The sequence below is a fragment of the Oryx dammah genome, unplaced genomic scaffold (genome assembly GCF_014754425.2).
Source record: "Oryx dammah isolate SB20612 unplaced genomic scaffold, SCBI_Odam_1.1 HiC_scaffold_8, whole genome shotgun sequence".
NCBI lineage: Eukaryota > Metazoa > Chordata > Mammalia > Artiodactyla > Bovidae > Oryx > Oryx dammah.
The window spans coordinates 60,922,042-60,935,302 of NW_024070192.1; the positions used below are offsets into that span (position 1 = coordinate 60,922,042).

Sequence of the window (13,261 nt, forward strand, 5' to 3'; positions counted from 1 at the left end):
CCCTTCTCTGATGTTGTGGGCCGTGTGGGGTCACTTCCAAGGCAGTTCCCTTTGTTTAACTTCTTCTGTTTGCTGGTCTCTTCAGTGTCTGAATTCCATCCTGACACAGGGGGGTGGTGGTGAACACTTTTTTTTTTTTTTTAGGCTCACTAGTTCAGTCGAGTTGTGGGGAGGGGGGGATGCTGCAAACAAATAGCACTGTCGTGGGCACACAGTGTCTCAGCCCCGCTTGACCTGTCCCTTCTCACGGCGCACAAACTGCTCCAGCTCTACGGTGCTCAGCTGGGAACTGTCTGAGGCCGGCCCTAGGCTGTGTGCACCTCCCCGGTCTAAGCCGCTCAGGTTTGGCGTTCAGGTAGCCCTCAGAGGCACAGATTCGGTTGGGACTGCGTTTTGTGCCCTTCCCAGGTCCGAGTAGCTCAGGAGTTTGGCGAGCGCGGTCGCTGTGACTTGTTGCCTTTTCTGTCTCTGCTGCTCAGTTTTCTGGGTGTACTGCTGGCGCACCTTGTGAGGCGGATGGTGACTGTCCAGCACCCCCAGAAGTCTTAGCAAAGAAGCCAGCCTGCAGTTTGGTAGGTAAAGTCTCTCTGGGGTTGCAACTGCCCCTTTCCAGCTCTTACGGCTCTGGCTGCCTGTCCCGGCGGGGGATGGTCTGCAGCCGGCTATTTCCGTTCCGTCCTTTGTTCTGTGCACGGTCCTGGCGGTGTCTTATGTTCGAGCTTTTTGCGTGGTAGCTATCCCCCAGTCTGGTTTGCTAGCCCAAGTTCGATCACTCTGGTTACACCTGGGGCATTCCTGCCCGATTCTTACAAAGCATGGCAGCCCGCGCCTCCCGCGCTTCCCTGCCCTGCCCCCACTTGCTAGTGGCAGATGCAGGCGTCTGCGCTGCTTTTCCGCTGGGGGAGTTACTGTTGTGCTTGTAATCTGTTGTTTTAATTATTTATTTATTTTTCCTTCCTGTTATGTTGCCCTCTGTGTTTCCAAGGCTCGCCACAGACTCAGAAGGGAGAGTGTTTCCTGGTGTTTGGAAACCTCTCTTCTTAGAATTCCCTTCCCGGGACGGGCTTCCCTTCCCGGGTCGGAGCTCCCTCCCCACCTCCTTTGTCTCTTTTCTCGTCTTTTATATTTTTTCCTACCTGTTTTTGAAGACAATGATCTGCTTTTCTGGTTGCCTGATGTCCTCTGCCTGCATTCAGAGGTCGTTTTGTGGAGTTTGCTCAGCGTTGAAATGTTCTTTTGAGGAATTTGTGAGGGAGAAAGTGGTCTTCCCATCCTATTCCTCCACCATCTTAGGACCGCCCCCCTATTTTTAGTTTTTTAAACTAATTTATATTGCCACCAACAGTGTAGGACGTTCTCTTCTCTTCACACTCTCTCCAGCGTTTATTGTTTATAGATTTTTTAATGATGGCTGTTCTAACCAGTGTGAAGTGGTATCTCATTGTGCTTTTGATTTGCATTTCTCTAGTAATTAGTGATGTTGAGCACTCTTTTATGTATTTGTTGGTCATCTATATGTTTTCTTTGGAGAAATATCTATTTAAGTTCCTCATTTCTTATTGGGTTGTTTATTTGATATTGAACTACATGAGTTTTTTAATATATTTAAAAGATTAATGTTTTGTCAGTTACTTCATTTGCAAATATTTTCTCCCATTCTGAGGGCTGTTTTTTTGTTTGTTTGTTTTGTTTGTGGCTTACTTTTCAGTGCAAAAAGCTTTTAAATTTAATTAGGACCCCATTGCTTATTTTACCTTTATTTCCATTACTCTAGAAGGGGGTGGGGGTCAAAGAGGATTTTGGTGTGATTATGTTAAATATTTGTATCTCAAAGACTGTTCTATATTTTCCTCTAAGAGTTTCATTCTTTGGCATTATATTTAGGTATTTAATGCATTTTGAGTTCATTTTCCTACTTGCAGTTAAGAACTGTTTTAATATTTTTTTACATGTAGCTGTCCAGTTTTCTGAGCACTATTTATTGAAGAGACTACCTTTTATCCGTTGTACATTTTTGCCTCCTTTGGCAAATACCAGGTGCCGATTAGGTGTGTCAGTTTGTCTCTAGGCTTTCTTTCCTATTTCATTAATCTGTGTTTCTGGTATTGTGCCAGTACCATGTCTTGATGACTATGTTTGTAGTACAGTCTTAAGTCAGAGAAACTGATTTGTCCAGCTCCGTTTTTTAAATTTTTTCTAAAGATAGCTTTGTCTATTTTGGATCTTTCATGTTTCCACACAAATTAAAAATTTTGTTCTAGATCTGTGAAAAACTCCTTTGGTTATCTGATACAGATTGCATTGAATCTGTAGACTGCTTTCAGTAGTAGTCATTTCACAATATTGATTCTTCCAATCCAAAAGCACAATATATCTCTCCATCTGTTTGTGCCATCCTTGATTTCTTTCATTAGTGTCTTATAGTTATCAGCATACAGGTCTTCTGTCTCTTTAGGTAAGTTTGTTCAAAGGTATTTTATTCTTTTTGTTGCAATGCTAAGTAGGATTGTTTCCTTAATTCCAATTTATGATTTTTCATTGTTAGTGTATAGGAATGCAAGAGATTCTTGTGCATTACTCTTGTATCCTGCAACTTTACTAAATTCATTAGGCTTTTCTAAGTATAGGATCATGACATCTGCAAACTGACAGTTTTACATCTTGTTTTCAAATTTGAATCCATTTTATTTCTTTTTCTTCTCTTATTGTCATGGCTAGGACATCCAACACTACATTGAACAATAGTAGCAAGAGTGAACATCTTTGTCTCATTCCTGATCTTAGAGGAAATTCAGGTTTTCACCACTGAGAATACTGTTGATTGTGAGTTTGTCATATATAGCATTTATTATGTTGAGGTAGGTTCCCTCGATGTCCACTTCCAGAGAGTTTTTATTATAAATGGGTGTGGAATTTTGTCAAAAGCTTTTTCTGCATCTATTGAGATGGTCGTATGGTTTTTATCCTTCAGTTTGTTAACATGGTATATCACGTTGACTGATTTGTGGATTTTGAATAATGCCTGCATCCCTGATAAACACAAGTTGATGATGATGCATGACCCTTTTTATGTGTTTTTGGACTATGCTTGCTACAATTTTGTTGAGGATTTTTTAATTTATTTTCATCAGTAATATTGTCCTGTATTATTATTGTGTGTGTGTGTGATGCCTTTGTATCATTTTGGCGTCAAGGTGATGGTGGGTTTGTAGAATAAGTTTGGGAGTGTTCTGTCTTTGGAAATTTTTTTGGATGAGTTTGAGAACAATAGATGCTAGTTCTTTTTTAAATATTAGATATAATTTACCTTTGAAACCACATGGCCCGGAACTTTTGCTTGTTGGAAGATTTTGATCCCCATTTCAATTTTAGTACTTATGATTGATCTATTCATACGTTCCATTTTCTTCTGATTCAGTCTTGGAAAGTTATACTTTTCCAAGAATTTGCCCATTTCTTCCAAGTTGTCCATTTTATTGGCATATAGTTACTTCTAGTAGTCTCTTTTGATCCTTTGCATTTCTGTGGTATTAGCTGTAAATTTTCCTTTTTTTTTAATTGCTAATTTGATGGATATGAGTCTTCTCTCTTGTTTTCTTGATAAGCCTGGTAACAGTTCATAAATTTTGCTTATCTTCTCAAAAAAACAAGCTGTTAGTTTTATTGATCTTTGCTATTGTTTCTTTCATTTCTTTTTCATTTATTTCTGAACTGATCTTTAGGATTTTGTTCCTTCTCCTAACTGGGTTTTTGTTTTTCTTTCTCTAATTGCTTTAGCTATAAGGTTAGGTTATTTATTTGAGATTTTTCTTGCCTCTTGAAGTAGGATTGTATTGCTATTAACTTTCCTCTCAGAGCTGCTTTTACTGCATCTCATGCATTTTGGTTCATCATGTTTTCACTGTGATTTGTCTCTAGGTTTTTTTTTTTTTTTTCCTCTTTGATTTCTTCAGTGATCTCATGGTTATTTAGTAGCACACTGTTTAGCCTCCATGTGTTTGTGTTCATTAAGGTTTATTTTTCCCCCAGTAACTGATATCTAACCTCATAGCCTTGTGGCCAGAAAAGATCCCTGAGATGATTTCAATTATCTTAAACATCAAGGATTTTTTTTTGTGTGACTCATGATGTAATCAGTCCTGAAGAAAGTTTTATGTGCTCTCAAGAATAAAGCATGTTTTGCTACTTCTATATGAAGTATATTGTAAATATCAATTAAGTCTACTTAAATATCAATTAAGTCTACTCAAATATAGATTAAGTCTTGTATTATTTGCAACTTGTGTTTCCTTAATAATTTTCTGTCTGGAGGACATTTCCATTGGCCCGAGTTGGGTGTTAAACTCATCCACTATTGTGTTGCTGTTGGTATCCCCTTTTATGGATTTGTTTTATTATTATTAGTGTTATTATATACATTATTATTATATACATTTATATGTATATATGTTATTATTACATATTAACCTTTGCCTTATGTATTGAGGTCAGAGAAGGCAATGGCACCCCACTTCAGTACTCTTGCCTGGAAAATCCCATGGACAGAGGAGCCTGGTAGACTGCAATCCATGGGGTAGCAAAGAGTCGAACATGACTGAGCGACTTCACTTTCACTTTTCAATTTCCTGCATTAGAGAAGGAAATGGCAACTCACTCCAGTGTTCTTGCCTGGTGAATTCCAGGGATGGGAGAGCCTGGTGGGTTGCCTTCTATGGGTCAAGCAGAGTCAGATACAACTTAGCTTATGTATTGAGGTGCTCCTGTGTTGGGTCCATAAATATTTAGAATTTTTATATCTTCTTGGATTGATCCCTTGATCATTATGTAGTGTCCTTTCTTTGTCTATTTTAACAGTCTTTATTTTAAAGTCTATTTAGTCTGATAAAAGTATTGCTACTCCAACTTTCTTTTAATTTCCATTTGCATGGAATATCTTTTTCTATCCCCTCATTTTCAATTTGTGTGTGTCCCTGGGTCTGAAATGGGTCTCACAGATAGCATCTATACATATCTTATTTTTGTATCCATTGAGCCATTCTGTGTCTTTTGGTTGGAATATTTAATCCATTTACATTTAAGGTAATTATCAATATTTATATTCCTATGACCATTTTAATTGTTTTTATAAGTCTTTTCCTTCTCTTGTATTTCCTGACTAGAGAAGTTCCTTTAGCATTTGTTGCAAAGCTGGTCTGCTGCTGCTGCTGCTAAGTCACTTCAGTTGTGTCTGACTCTGTGTGACCCCATAGATGGCAGCCCACCAGGCTCCCCCGTCCCTGGGATTTTCCAGGCAAGAGTACTGGAGTGGAGCGACATTGTCTTCTCTGAAAGCTCATCTGGTGGTACCGAATTTTCTTGGTTGTAGGTTTTTCTCTTTCATTACTTTAAATATATTCTGCCACTCCACTCTGGCCTGCAGAATTTCTGTTGAAAATTCAGCTGTTAACCTTATGTGGATTCCCTTGTGTGTTATTAGCTGATTTTTCCCTTGCTGCTTTTATTTTTTTTAATATACTGATGAATATTTAATTGCAAATATGAATATCCTAAGTTACACTTCTATATAAAGGAGAAACTTCAAATTCTCTTCTTTAGGAAGGCATGGAAGCCAAGTAATAACTTAGGAGCAGCTATTGCCATTTCTCCCCTTTCCATGGGTGATCTAACATTTTACATGGAATAGTTACAAAAGAAAATTTTAGGTTCCATCAAATTTAAGCACAAAATACAGCTAAAATTTATCACTCAAAGTTTCTATGAGTGTGAATAAATAAGTTAATTAAATATTAGGTTCAAGACAGATTCCAAAACTAACTGAAGTATGACCACACACACACACACACACAAAAAAAAATGGTATATATACCTAATAGTCAGTTAATATAATCTTTGCAATTCAGCATGTTCCATGCTTCCTTTTCTATGCCAGTAAGATGCTTCCTTTTTTGTCCAATGTCTTCCATTGCTGGGTTCTAAGACATTAAGCTCTTTAACATCATCAAGGATTTATCTTAGAAACAAACAACTTCTTTCTTCTTTCTAAACGTCATGGTTGTTTTTTCTGCTACTTGCCTCTTTCAGCTAGTTATTAAGTTCCTCATGTAAGAAAAAAACTTGCTGGGCAAGAACAAGCAGTCTGTGTTGGCTGTCCCACAATGCGGTGGCTGGTTAATAAAGAAGACACCCATTTACCCTTTGTGTCATTTCGTTTTGTCCAAAGAGTAAGTCAAAAAGGTCAAGGTTACAAAGGACTCATGACAGAGGTACAACTTTTACAAATATCTTTGAATGGCCAGGGAAAGCTTTATTTCCTCAGTCATGTCCCCAAATGAGTTCTTAATGAACCAAGAATCCCTTCCCACCCATTACAGACTTCTAAGCACAGATGCTTCAAAGATTAGTTCAACATAAAACACAGATGCTTCAGGAGAGTAGACTAAAACAAGAGGATGTGGAATATAAGAAAGCATGAAAAAAGAAACCATCCCCAAAAGAAGTAGTTCACTGGGATGAATATCATCTATATAAATCCTGTACCAGTCCACCTTCTGAGAAACTCCTTTTCCTATTAAGAAATCAAGATATTTTCAATCGTTTGCTTTCCTTTTCCACATTCTCTCTGATATTCCGGAGTTTTCTGGAGTTCTGGATCAGGAACACCAAGCCCTCCCTACAATCACTAGCCCCATGGTCTCTGCCAACGTTTTCAAGTTCATCAAACAGAGACAATGTCTGTTTGAGTTTGGCCTGAATGATTTTTTGCTCTTCTAATTCTGCAAGAAGAGCCTGCTTAGTGCACAATTCAGTCTTATACTTCTTCTGTAACTGTTCAATTTCTTTTTGGAGAAAGTGGAATTCTTCCTCACTGTAAGAATGTGTCTCCTTAGATTTATCTTCTGGAAGCAAGACCTTTGGGGGAATCTGCAAAATCAGCTGTAAGAAGAGCTGCTCCATTTTGCCAAAAAGGTTATCAAAACGTCCTTTCATGAAGCAAATAAACTATTCTGTGCAATTGCGAATCTGGACTGGGCTAATCGCACAGTCTGGGATGCCATCCAGCTTCTTTAGAATAACCTGTTCAACAGCCTGCATCACCTCAAACAGGTAGTCTTGAAAGGCAATGTAGATCCTAAGCATGCAAGTCTGTGGTGTGAAGCCAAAGAACAGGGCCTCATAGGTCATTGGATCAACAGACATCTTGGTGTTTTGTTTGTTTTTTACTTTGTTAATTTTGATTGTGAACACCCCAAGTGACTATAAGAGTGATGAAATCGGCCAAACACCAGCTTCCTGCCACCTCCTTTAAACCACCGCAGGCTGCCAGAGATAGGCGGCACGGTTGACTCCCCCAGATTCTGACTGCTCCCTTGCTGCTTTTAATAATTTTTCTTTGCGTTTAATTTTTGTTAGCTTTATTAATATGTGTTTTAACTTGTTTCTGTTTGGGTTTATCCTGTATGGGACTTTGCACTTCCTGGACTTGATTGATTATTTTCTTTCCCACATTAGGGAAGTTTTTGATTATAACTGCTTCAGACCCTTTCTCTTTCTCTATCCTTCTGGGACCAATATAATGCAAATGTTAATGCATTTGATATTGTCCCAGAAATCTCTGAGTGAATCTGTCCTCATTTCTTTTCATTTATTTTTTTCTTTATCCTATTCTGTGGCAGTGATTTCCACTACTCTGTCTTCAGTTCACTTATTCTTTTGCCTCAGTTATTCTGTGATTAACTCCTTCTAGTATATTTTTCATGTCAGTTATTGTATTGTTTATCTCTGTTGGTTTGTTCTTTAAATTTTCTAACTTCTTGTTAAACTTTTCTTGTATCTTCACTCTCTGTGCTTTCACACTTTTTTCTGAGATTTTGGATCATCTTTATTATTATTTCTTTGAATTTGTTTTCAGATACATTGCCTATCTCTGCTTCATTTGTTTATTCTTCCACATATTTACCTTGTTCCTTTGTTTGAAGCACATTTCTCTGTTGACTCATTTGTCTGAATTTTGGTGTTTGCAGTCTACTTTCCATGGGCTGCAGCATCATAATTCCTCTTTCTTCTGATGTCTGCTCCCTGCTAGATGAGGTTGATCCAGGGGTTTGTGTAGGCTTCTTGGTTCCTGCCCTTTCATTGGTGGAACTGGATCTTGTCCCTCTGATAGGCAGGGAAGTGTCAAATGGCATTTTTCAGGTGGCTGTGTACTCTGTATGACTTTAGGCAGCCTGTCTTTTGATGGATGGGGCTGTGTTCCTGTCTTGTTTTTTTTGGTCGGAGGCTTTCTAGCTCTTGAGCTTGTAGGTTTAGTGGTGGCCTGGTCTTGGTGCTGAAATGTGGACCTCTAGGAAATCTCACTCTGATCAATATCCCCTGGAGCTTCTTCTACCAGTGTCCTTGCCCTCACAGTGAGTGATAGTTGACTTTCACCTCTCCAGGAGAACCCCTAAGACCCTCAGGTAGGTGTAGCCCAGGTTCCTATGCAGATACTGCTTTGTGCTGGGTTCCAGTGTGTATGAGAACTTCTGTGCATCCTCCAAGAGTGGAGTTTCTGTTTCACCCAGCCCTATGGAGTTCATGCACTCAGGATCTGTCTGTCTTCAACATTAAATGCTCTGGGGTTGCTCTGCCTGATATCAGAACTTCAGACTTCCTTGGAAGACTATTTTATGTGGGAACATATCTGTGTAGGGTTTAATATTTTTTGGTGTGAGTTTTTTTTTTTTTTTTTAATGATATTGATGTCTGCCACCTCTTTACTCAGTCTATGCTGGCCATTATGCCCTTTATAGGAGGTGTGACATATTGTAACCCAAGCTTGCTCTGGGCATTGAGAAGGGCCTCTTCTTTCACTATGTGGTTGTCACGGCCCTGTCAGGGGTGGATTCTGCTCCCAAGTTGTTGGAGTAGAAGCCTTCATATCAGTTTCTTTGTGTTTCTGATCTGCAGTGATAGGTAGGTGAAACTGGGGCTCCAACTGGGAGGGAAGGTGCTGAGTATTCCTTTTGTGGAGCTTATCAACTGTGGCTATATTCTGTTGTCACCTTTCACTTGTTGTGTGAGCTCTCAGATTATACTATTGTTGGGACTTCTCTCACTCCTACCTTAACTATGATTTACCAGCAATTGACTGTAGGTGTTATTTTCACCAGGCCACCAGCATAGATTCAATTGAAGTCAAGTCCCAGGATTGCAACAATCATGGATCTGAACCTGCTTTTGGTGTTATGGGGGCAACTCTGACTCTGTCCTGGCCAAACCCTCATGTGTATGTGCCCACAAAGTCCCCAGATGCTAAAGCTTAAAGCTATTTGCATCTTGGTTGCAAGAGCATTCATTGTCCATTTAGATCTTTTGTAGGCAATGAGTTTACAAGGATAGTCACAGGGGTGTCAGTTCATTACTTGGGCAACTGTGAGAAGTGATTTCAGCTTTTCTTCCTTAGCTGCCTGTCCCCTGGAGTACAGCTGTGTGGTTGCAATCCCACATCTATGTGTGGGCCACCCACAGGAGTTTGTTCTTGACGTTGCCCTGAAGCACATGAGTCCACCCCAGTGAAGAAAGAGCAGGGAGACAGCATAGTATGTTGGATGTAGGACACAGTTTGGCTAATGGTGGCAAAACTCCCCTTCTAGTGCTCCCATCCCTTTAGCATCCAATGGATCCTGGGGTATTATCCCAAAGAAAGCCATTCACCCTTTTAAAAATATTATGAACAAGCTAAATATTAATACTAGTCAGTTGAGCATAGAGTCAAAGCTATGGCTTTTCCAGTAGTCATGTACAGATGTGAGATTTGGGCCATAAAGAAGGCTGAGCACTGAAGAATTGATGCTTTCTTACTGTGGTGTTGGAGAAGACTCTTCAGAATCTCTTGGACAGCAAGGAGATCAACCAGTCAATCCTAAAGGAAATCAACTCTGAATATTCATTGGTAGATGGATGCTGAAGCTGAAGCTCCAGTACTTTGGCCACCCAATGCAAAGAGCCAGCTCACTGGAAAAGAGCTTGATGCAGGGAAAGATTGAGGGCAGGAGGAGAAGGGGGCAACAGAGGATGAGATGTTGGATGGCATCATTGACTCAACAGACCTGAGTCTTAGCAAACTCCAGGAAAGTGAAGGACAGGGATGGAAGCCTGGTGTGCTGCAGTCCATTGGGTCACAAAGAGTTGGATATGACTGAGAGACTGAATAACAACAACAATCCAAATAATATTTTCTCATTGAGTTGCCCTAACAAATGGCAAGAACAGATGGCATTCATTATAAAGATATGAAAATGTTATTTTCTTTTTTTTTAAAAAAGAAAAAGAACCTGCACATAACTGCCAACTGTTTTGAGAGCTGCCCTGGGAAAGTTGGTGAGGAGAGAAACAGTTGGTTTTGAATTTTCCCTGTTCAGTCTGGTCCTGTCATCAGTCCGCAATAGCCTTTTTCTAAATGCAATGATCTCTCAAAATTGAGTTCTGAACAAGTTTGACTTTCTTTTGTTCTAAGACAAAAAGAAGCACAAATTACATACCCACTATGTACTATTTACTAGCCACAGTGTAGATTCCCAGGGCTCATCTCTACATTATTTTAAGAACATTAAAGAAATTTTACTACAAAGTTAATGTGGCAGCAGTAAGGAAATTGTCCCTATGATCAGTTTGGATTGATGTAATGCCAGGCTCTGAATTTAGAGTCAGGGACCTGACATCATAAATGTCTCTATCTGTGTAAGTACACAACAGAAAAGTCCCAGACAGAAATTTTTGATAGAAAGATATGCACTAAGATCAATAGAGCAATATTTTATGAAATTCAATTTATCAGAAGATTTGACATTTTAAAGATGATGGAATGTCTTATTTATAGGCAAGTGTGGAAACTTCAGAAATGTTTGGTGCAGTGAATACTAAAGCCCAAAACTGACTTGAAATTTTCCATTCTTGAAAGAAGACAGTGATGGAGAGTTACTTTTGAAAGCTGAATCCCAATTTCAAACCTTCATTGCCACGGTAAAAGCAAACCAACATTCCTAGACAAAATGAAACAATCATTTGCAATAAGTTTTCAGAATTGCTTCTACCAAAATCAAAAATTTAAAAAAAAGGCAAAAAACTAGTTTATCTCTACAAGTGAGTACAGCATACAAAAATATTAGCCTTTAAATTTATCCCTATGCCAACCATCTCCCAAATGAAATTGAAACAAATTAAAACTCATAGTCATTTAGACCACAGCCTTGTCTGACTCAATGAAATTATGAGCCATGTTTTGTAGGGTCACCCAAGATAGACAGGTCATGGTAGAGAGTTCTGACAAAATGTGTTCCACTGGGAAGGGACCAGAAGGGAAGGGAATGGCAAACTACTTCAGTAGTCTTGTCTTGAGAACCCCATGAACAGTATGAAAGGCAAAAAGACACGACACTGAAAGATGAATTCCCCAGGTCGGTAGGCATCCAATATGCTACTGGAGAAGAGTGGAGAAATAGCTCCAGAAGGGATGAAAAGGCTGAGTCAACTTGAAAACAATGCCCAGTTGTGGATGCGACTGTTAGTGGAAGTAAAGCCCAAGGTTGTAAAAAACAATATTTCATAGGAACCTGCAACGTTAGGTCCATGAATCAAGGTAAATTGGAAGTAATCAAACAGGAAACATCAAGAGTGAACATCAATATTTTAGGAATCAGTGAACTAAGATTAAATGGAATGGGTGAATTTAATTCACATGACCATTATATCTACTACTGTGGGCAAGAATCCCTTAGAAGAAATGAAGTAGTCCTCATAGTCAACAAAGAGTTCAAAATGTAGTACTTTAGTGCAATCTCAAAAACAATGATGCTCATCAACCACTAGTGTTGAAGAAGCTGATGTTGAATGGTTCTATGAAGAACTACAAGACCTCCTAGAACTAACACCAAAAAAAAATGTCCTTCCCATCATAGAGAACTGGAATGCAAAAATAGGAAGTCAAGAGATACCTGGAGTAACAGGTAAGTTTGACCTTGGAGTACAAAATGAAACAGGCTAAAGGCTAAAACAGTTTTGCCAAGAGAATGCACTGGTCATTGCAAAACCCTTTTCCAAAAATACAAGAGATGACTTTACACATGGACATCACCAGATAATCAATACCAAAATGAGACTGATTATATATTTGTAGCCAAAGATGGAGAAGTTCTGTATAGTCAGCAAAAACAAGACAAGAAGTTGACTGTGGCTCAGATCATAAACTCCTTATTGTCAAACTCAGACTTAAATTGAAGAAAGTAGGGAAAACCATTAGATCATTCAGGTATGAGTTAAATCTTATCCCTTACAATTATACAGTGGAAGCGACAAATAGATTCAAGGGATTAGATCTGATAGATAGAGTGCCTGAAGAACTATGGATAGGGGTTTGTAACATTGTACAGGAAGCAGTACTCTTGCCTGGAAAATCCCATGGGTGGAGGAGCCTGGTGGGCTGCAGTCCATGGGGTCTTGAAGAGTCGGACACGACTGAGCGACTTCACTTTCACTTTTCACCTTCATGCATTGGAGAAGGAAATGGCAACCCACTCCAGTGTTCTTGCCTGGAGAATCCTGGGGACGGGGGAGCTTGGTGGGGTGCCGTCTACGGGGTCGCACAGAGTTGGACACGACTGAAGCAACTTAGTAGTAGTAGTACAAGAGGCAGTGATCAAAACCATCTGCAAGAAAAAGAAATGCAAAAAGGCAAAATGGTTATCTGAGGAGGTGTTGCAAATAGCTGATAAAAGAAGAGAAGCTAAAGACAAAGGAGAAAAAGAAAGACATATCAATCTGAATGCAGAGTTCCAAAGAATAGCAAGGAGAGATAAGAAAACCTTCTTCAGTGATCAATACAAAGAAATAGAGGAAAACAATAGAGTGGTAAAACCTAGAGATCTCTTCAAGAAAATTAGAGATACCAAGGGAAAACTTCATGCAAAGATGGGTTCAATAAAGGACAGAAATGCTATGGACCTAACAGAAGCAGAAGCTATTAAGAAGAGATGGCAAGAATACACAGAAGAATTATACAAAAAAGATCTTCATGACCCAGATAACCACAATAGTATGATCACTCACCTAGAAACAGACATCTTGGAGTGCAAAGTCCATTACGCCTTATGAAGCATCACTATGAACAAAGCTAGTGGAAGTGATGGAATTAGAGCTATTTCAAATCCTAAAAGATGATGTTGTGAAAGTGCTGCACTCAATATGCCAACAAATTTGGAAAACTCACCAGTGGCCACAGGACTGG

The 13,261-nt window shown here is 39.2% G+C and overlaps 2 protein-coding genes across 4 annotated transcripts in view; one reads left to right on the forward strand and one right to left on the reverse strand.

The window, feature by feature from the left end:
* The window catches only part of CA10 (carbonic anhydrase 10), an 850,317-nt gene that overhangs the window by 609,702 nt on the left and 227,354 nt on the right, over positions 1 to 13,261 (forward strand). The window lies entirely within an intron of this gene.
* LOC120866522 (protein MIS12 homolog) lies at positions 6,540 to 7,384 on the reverse strand. Its single transcript, XM_040244306.1, is given in 1 exon segment — positions 6,540 to 7,384. A coding segment is annotated over 1 exon segment (621 nt). The 5' UTR covers positions 7,198 to 7,384; the 3' UTR covers positions 6,540 to 6,576.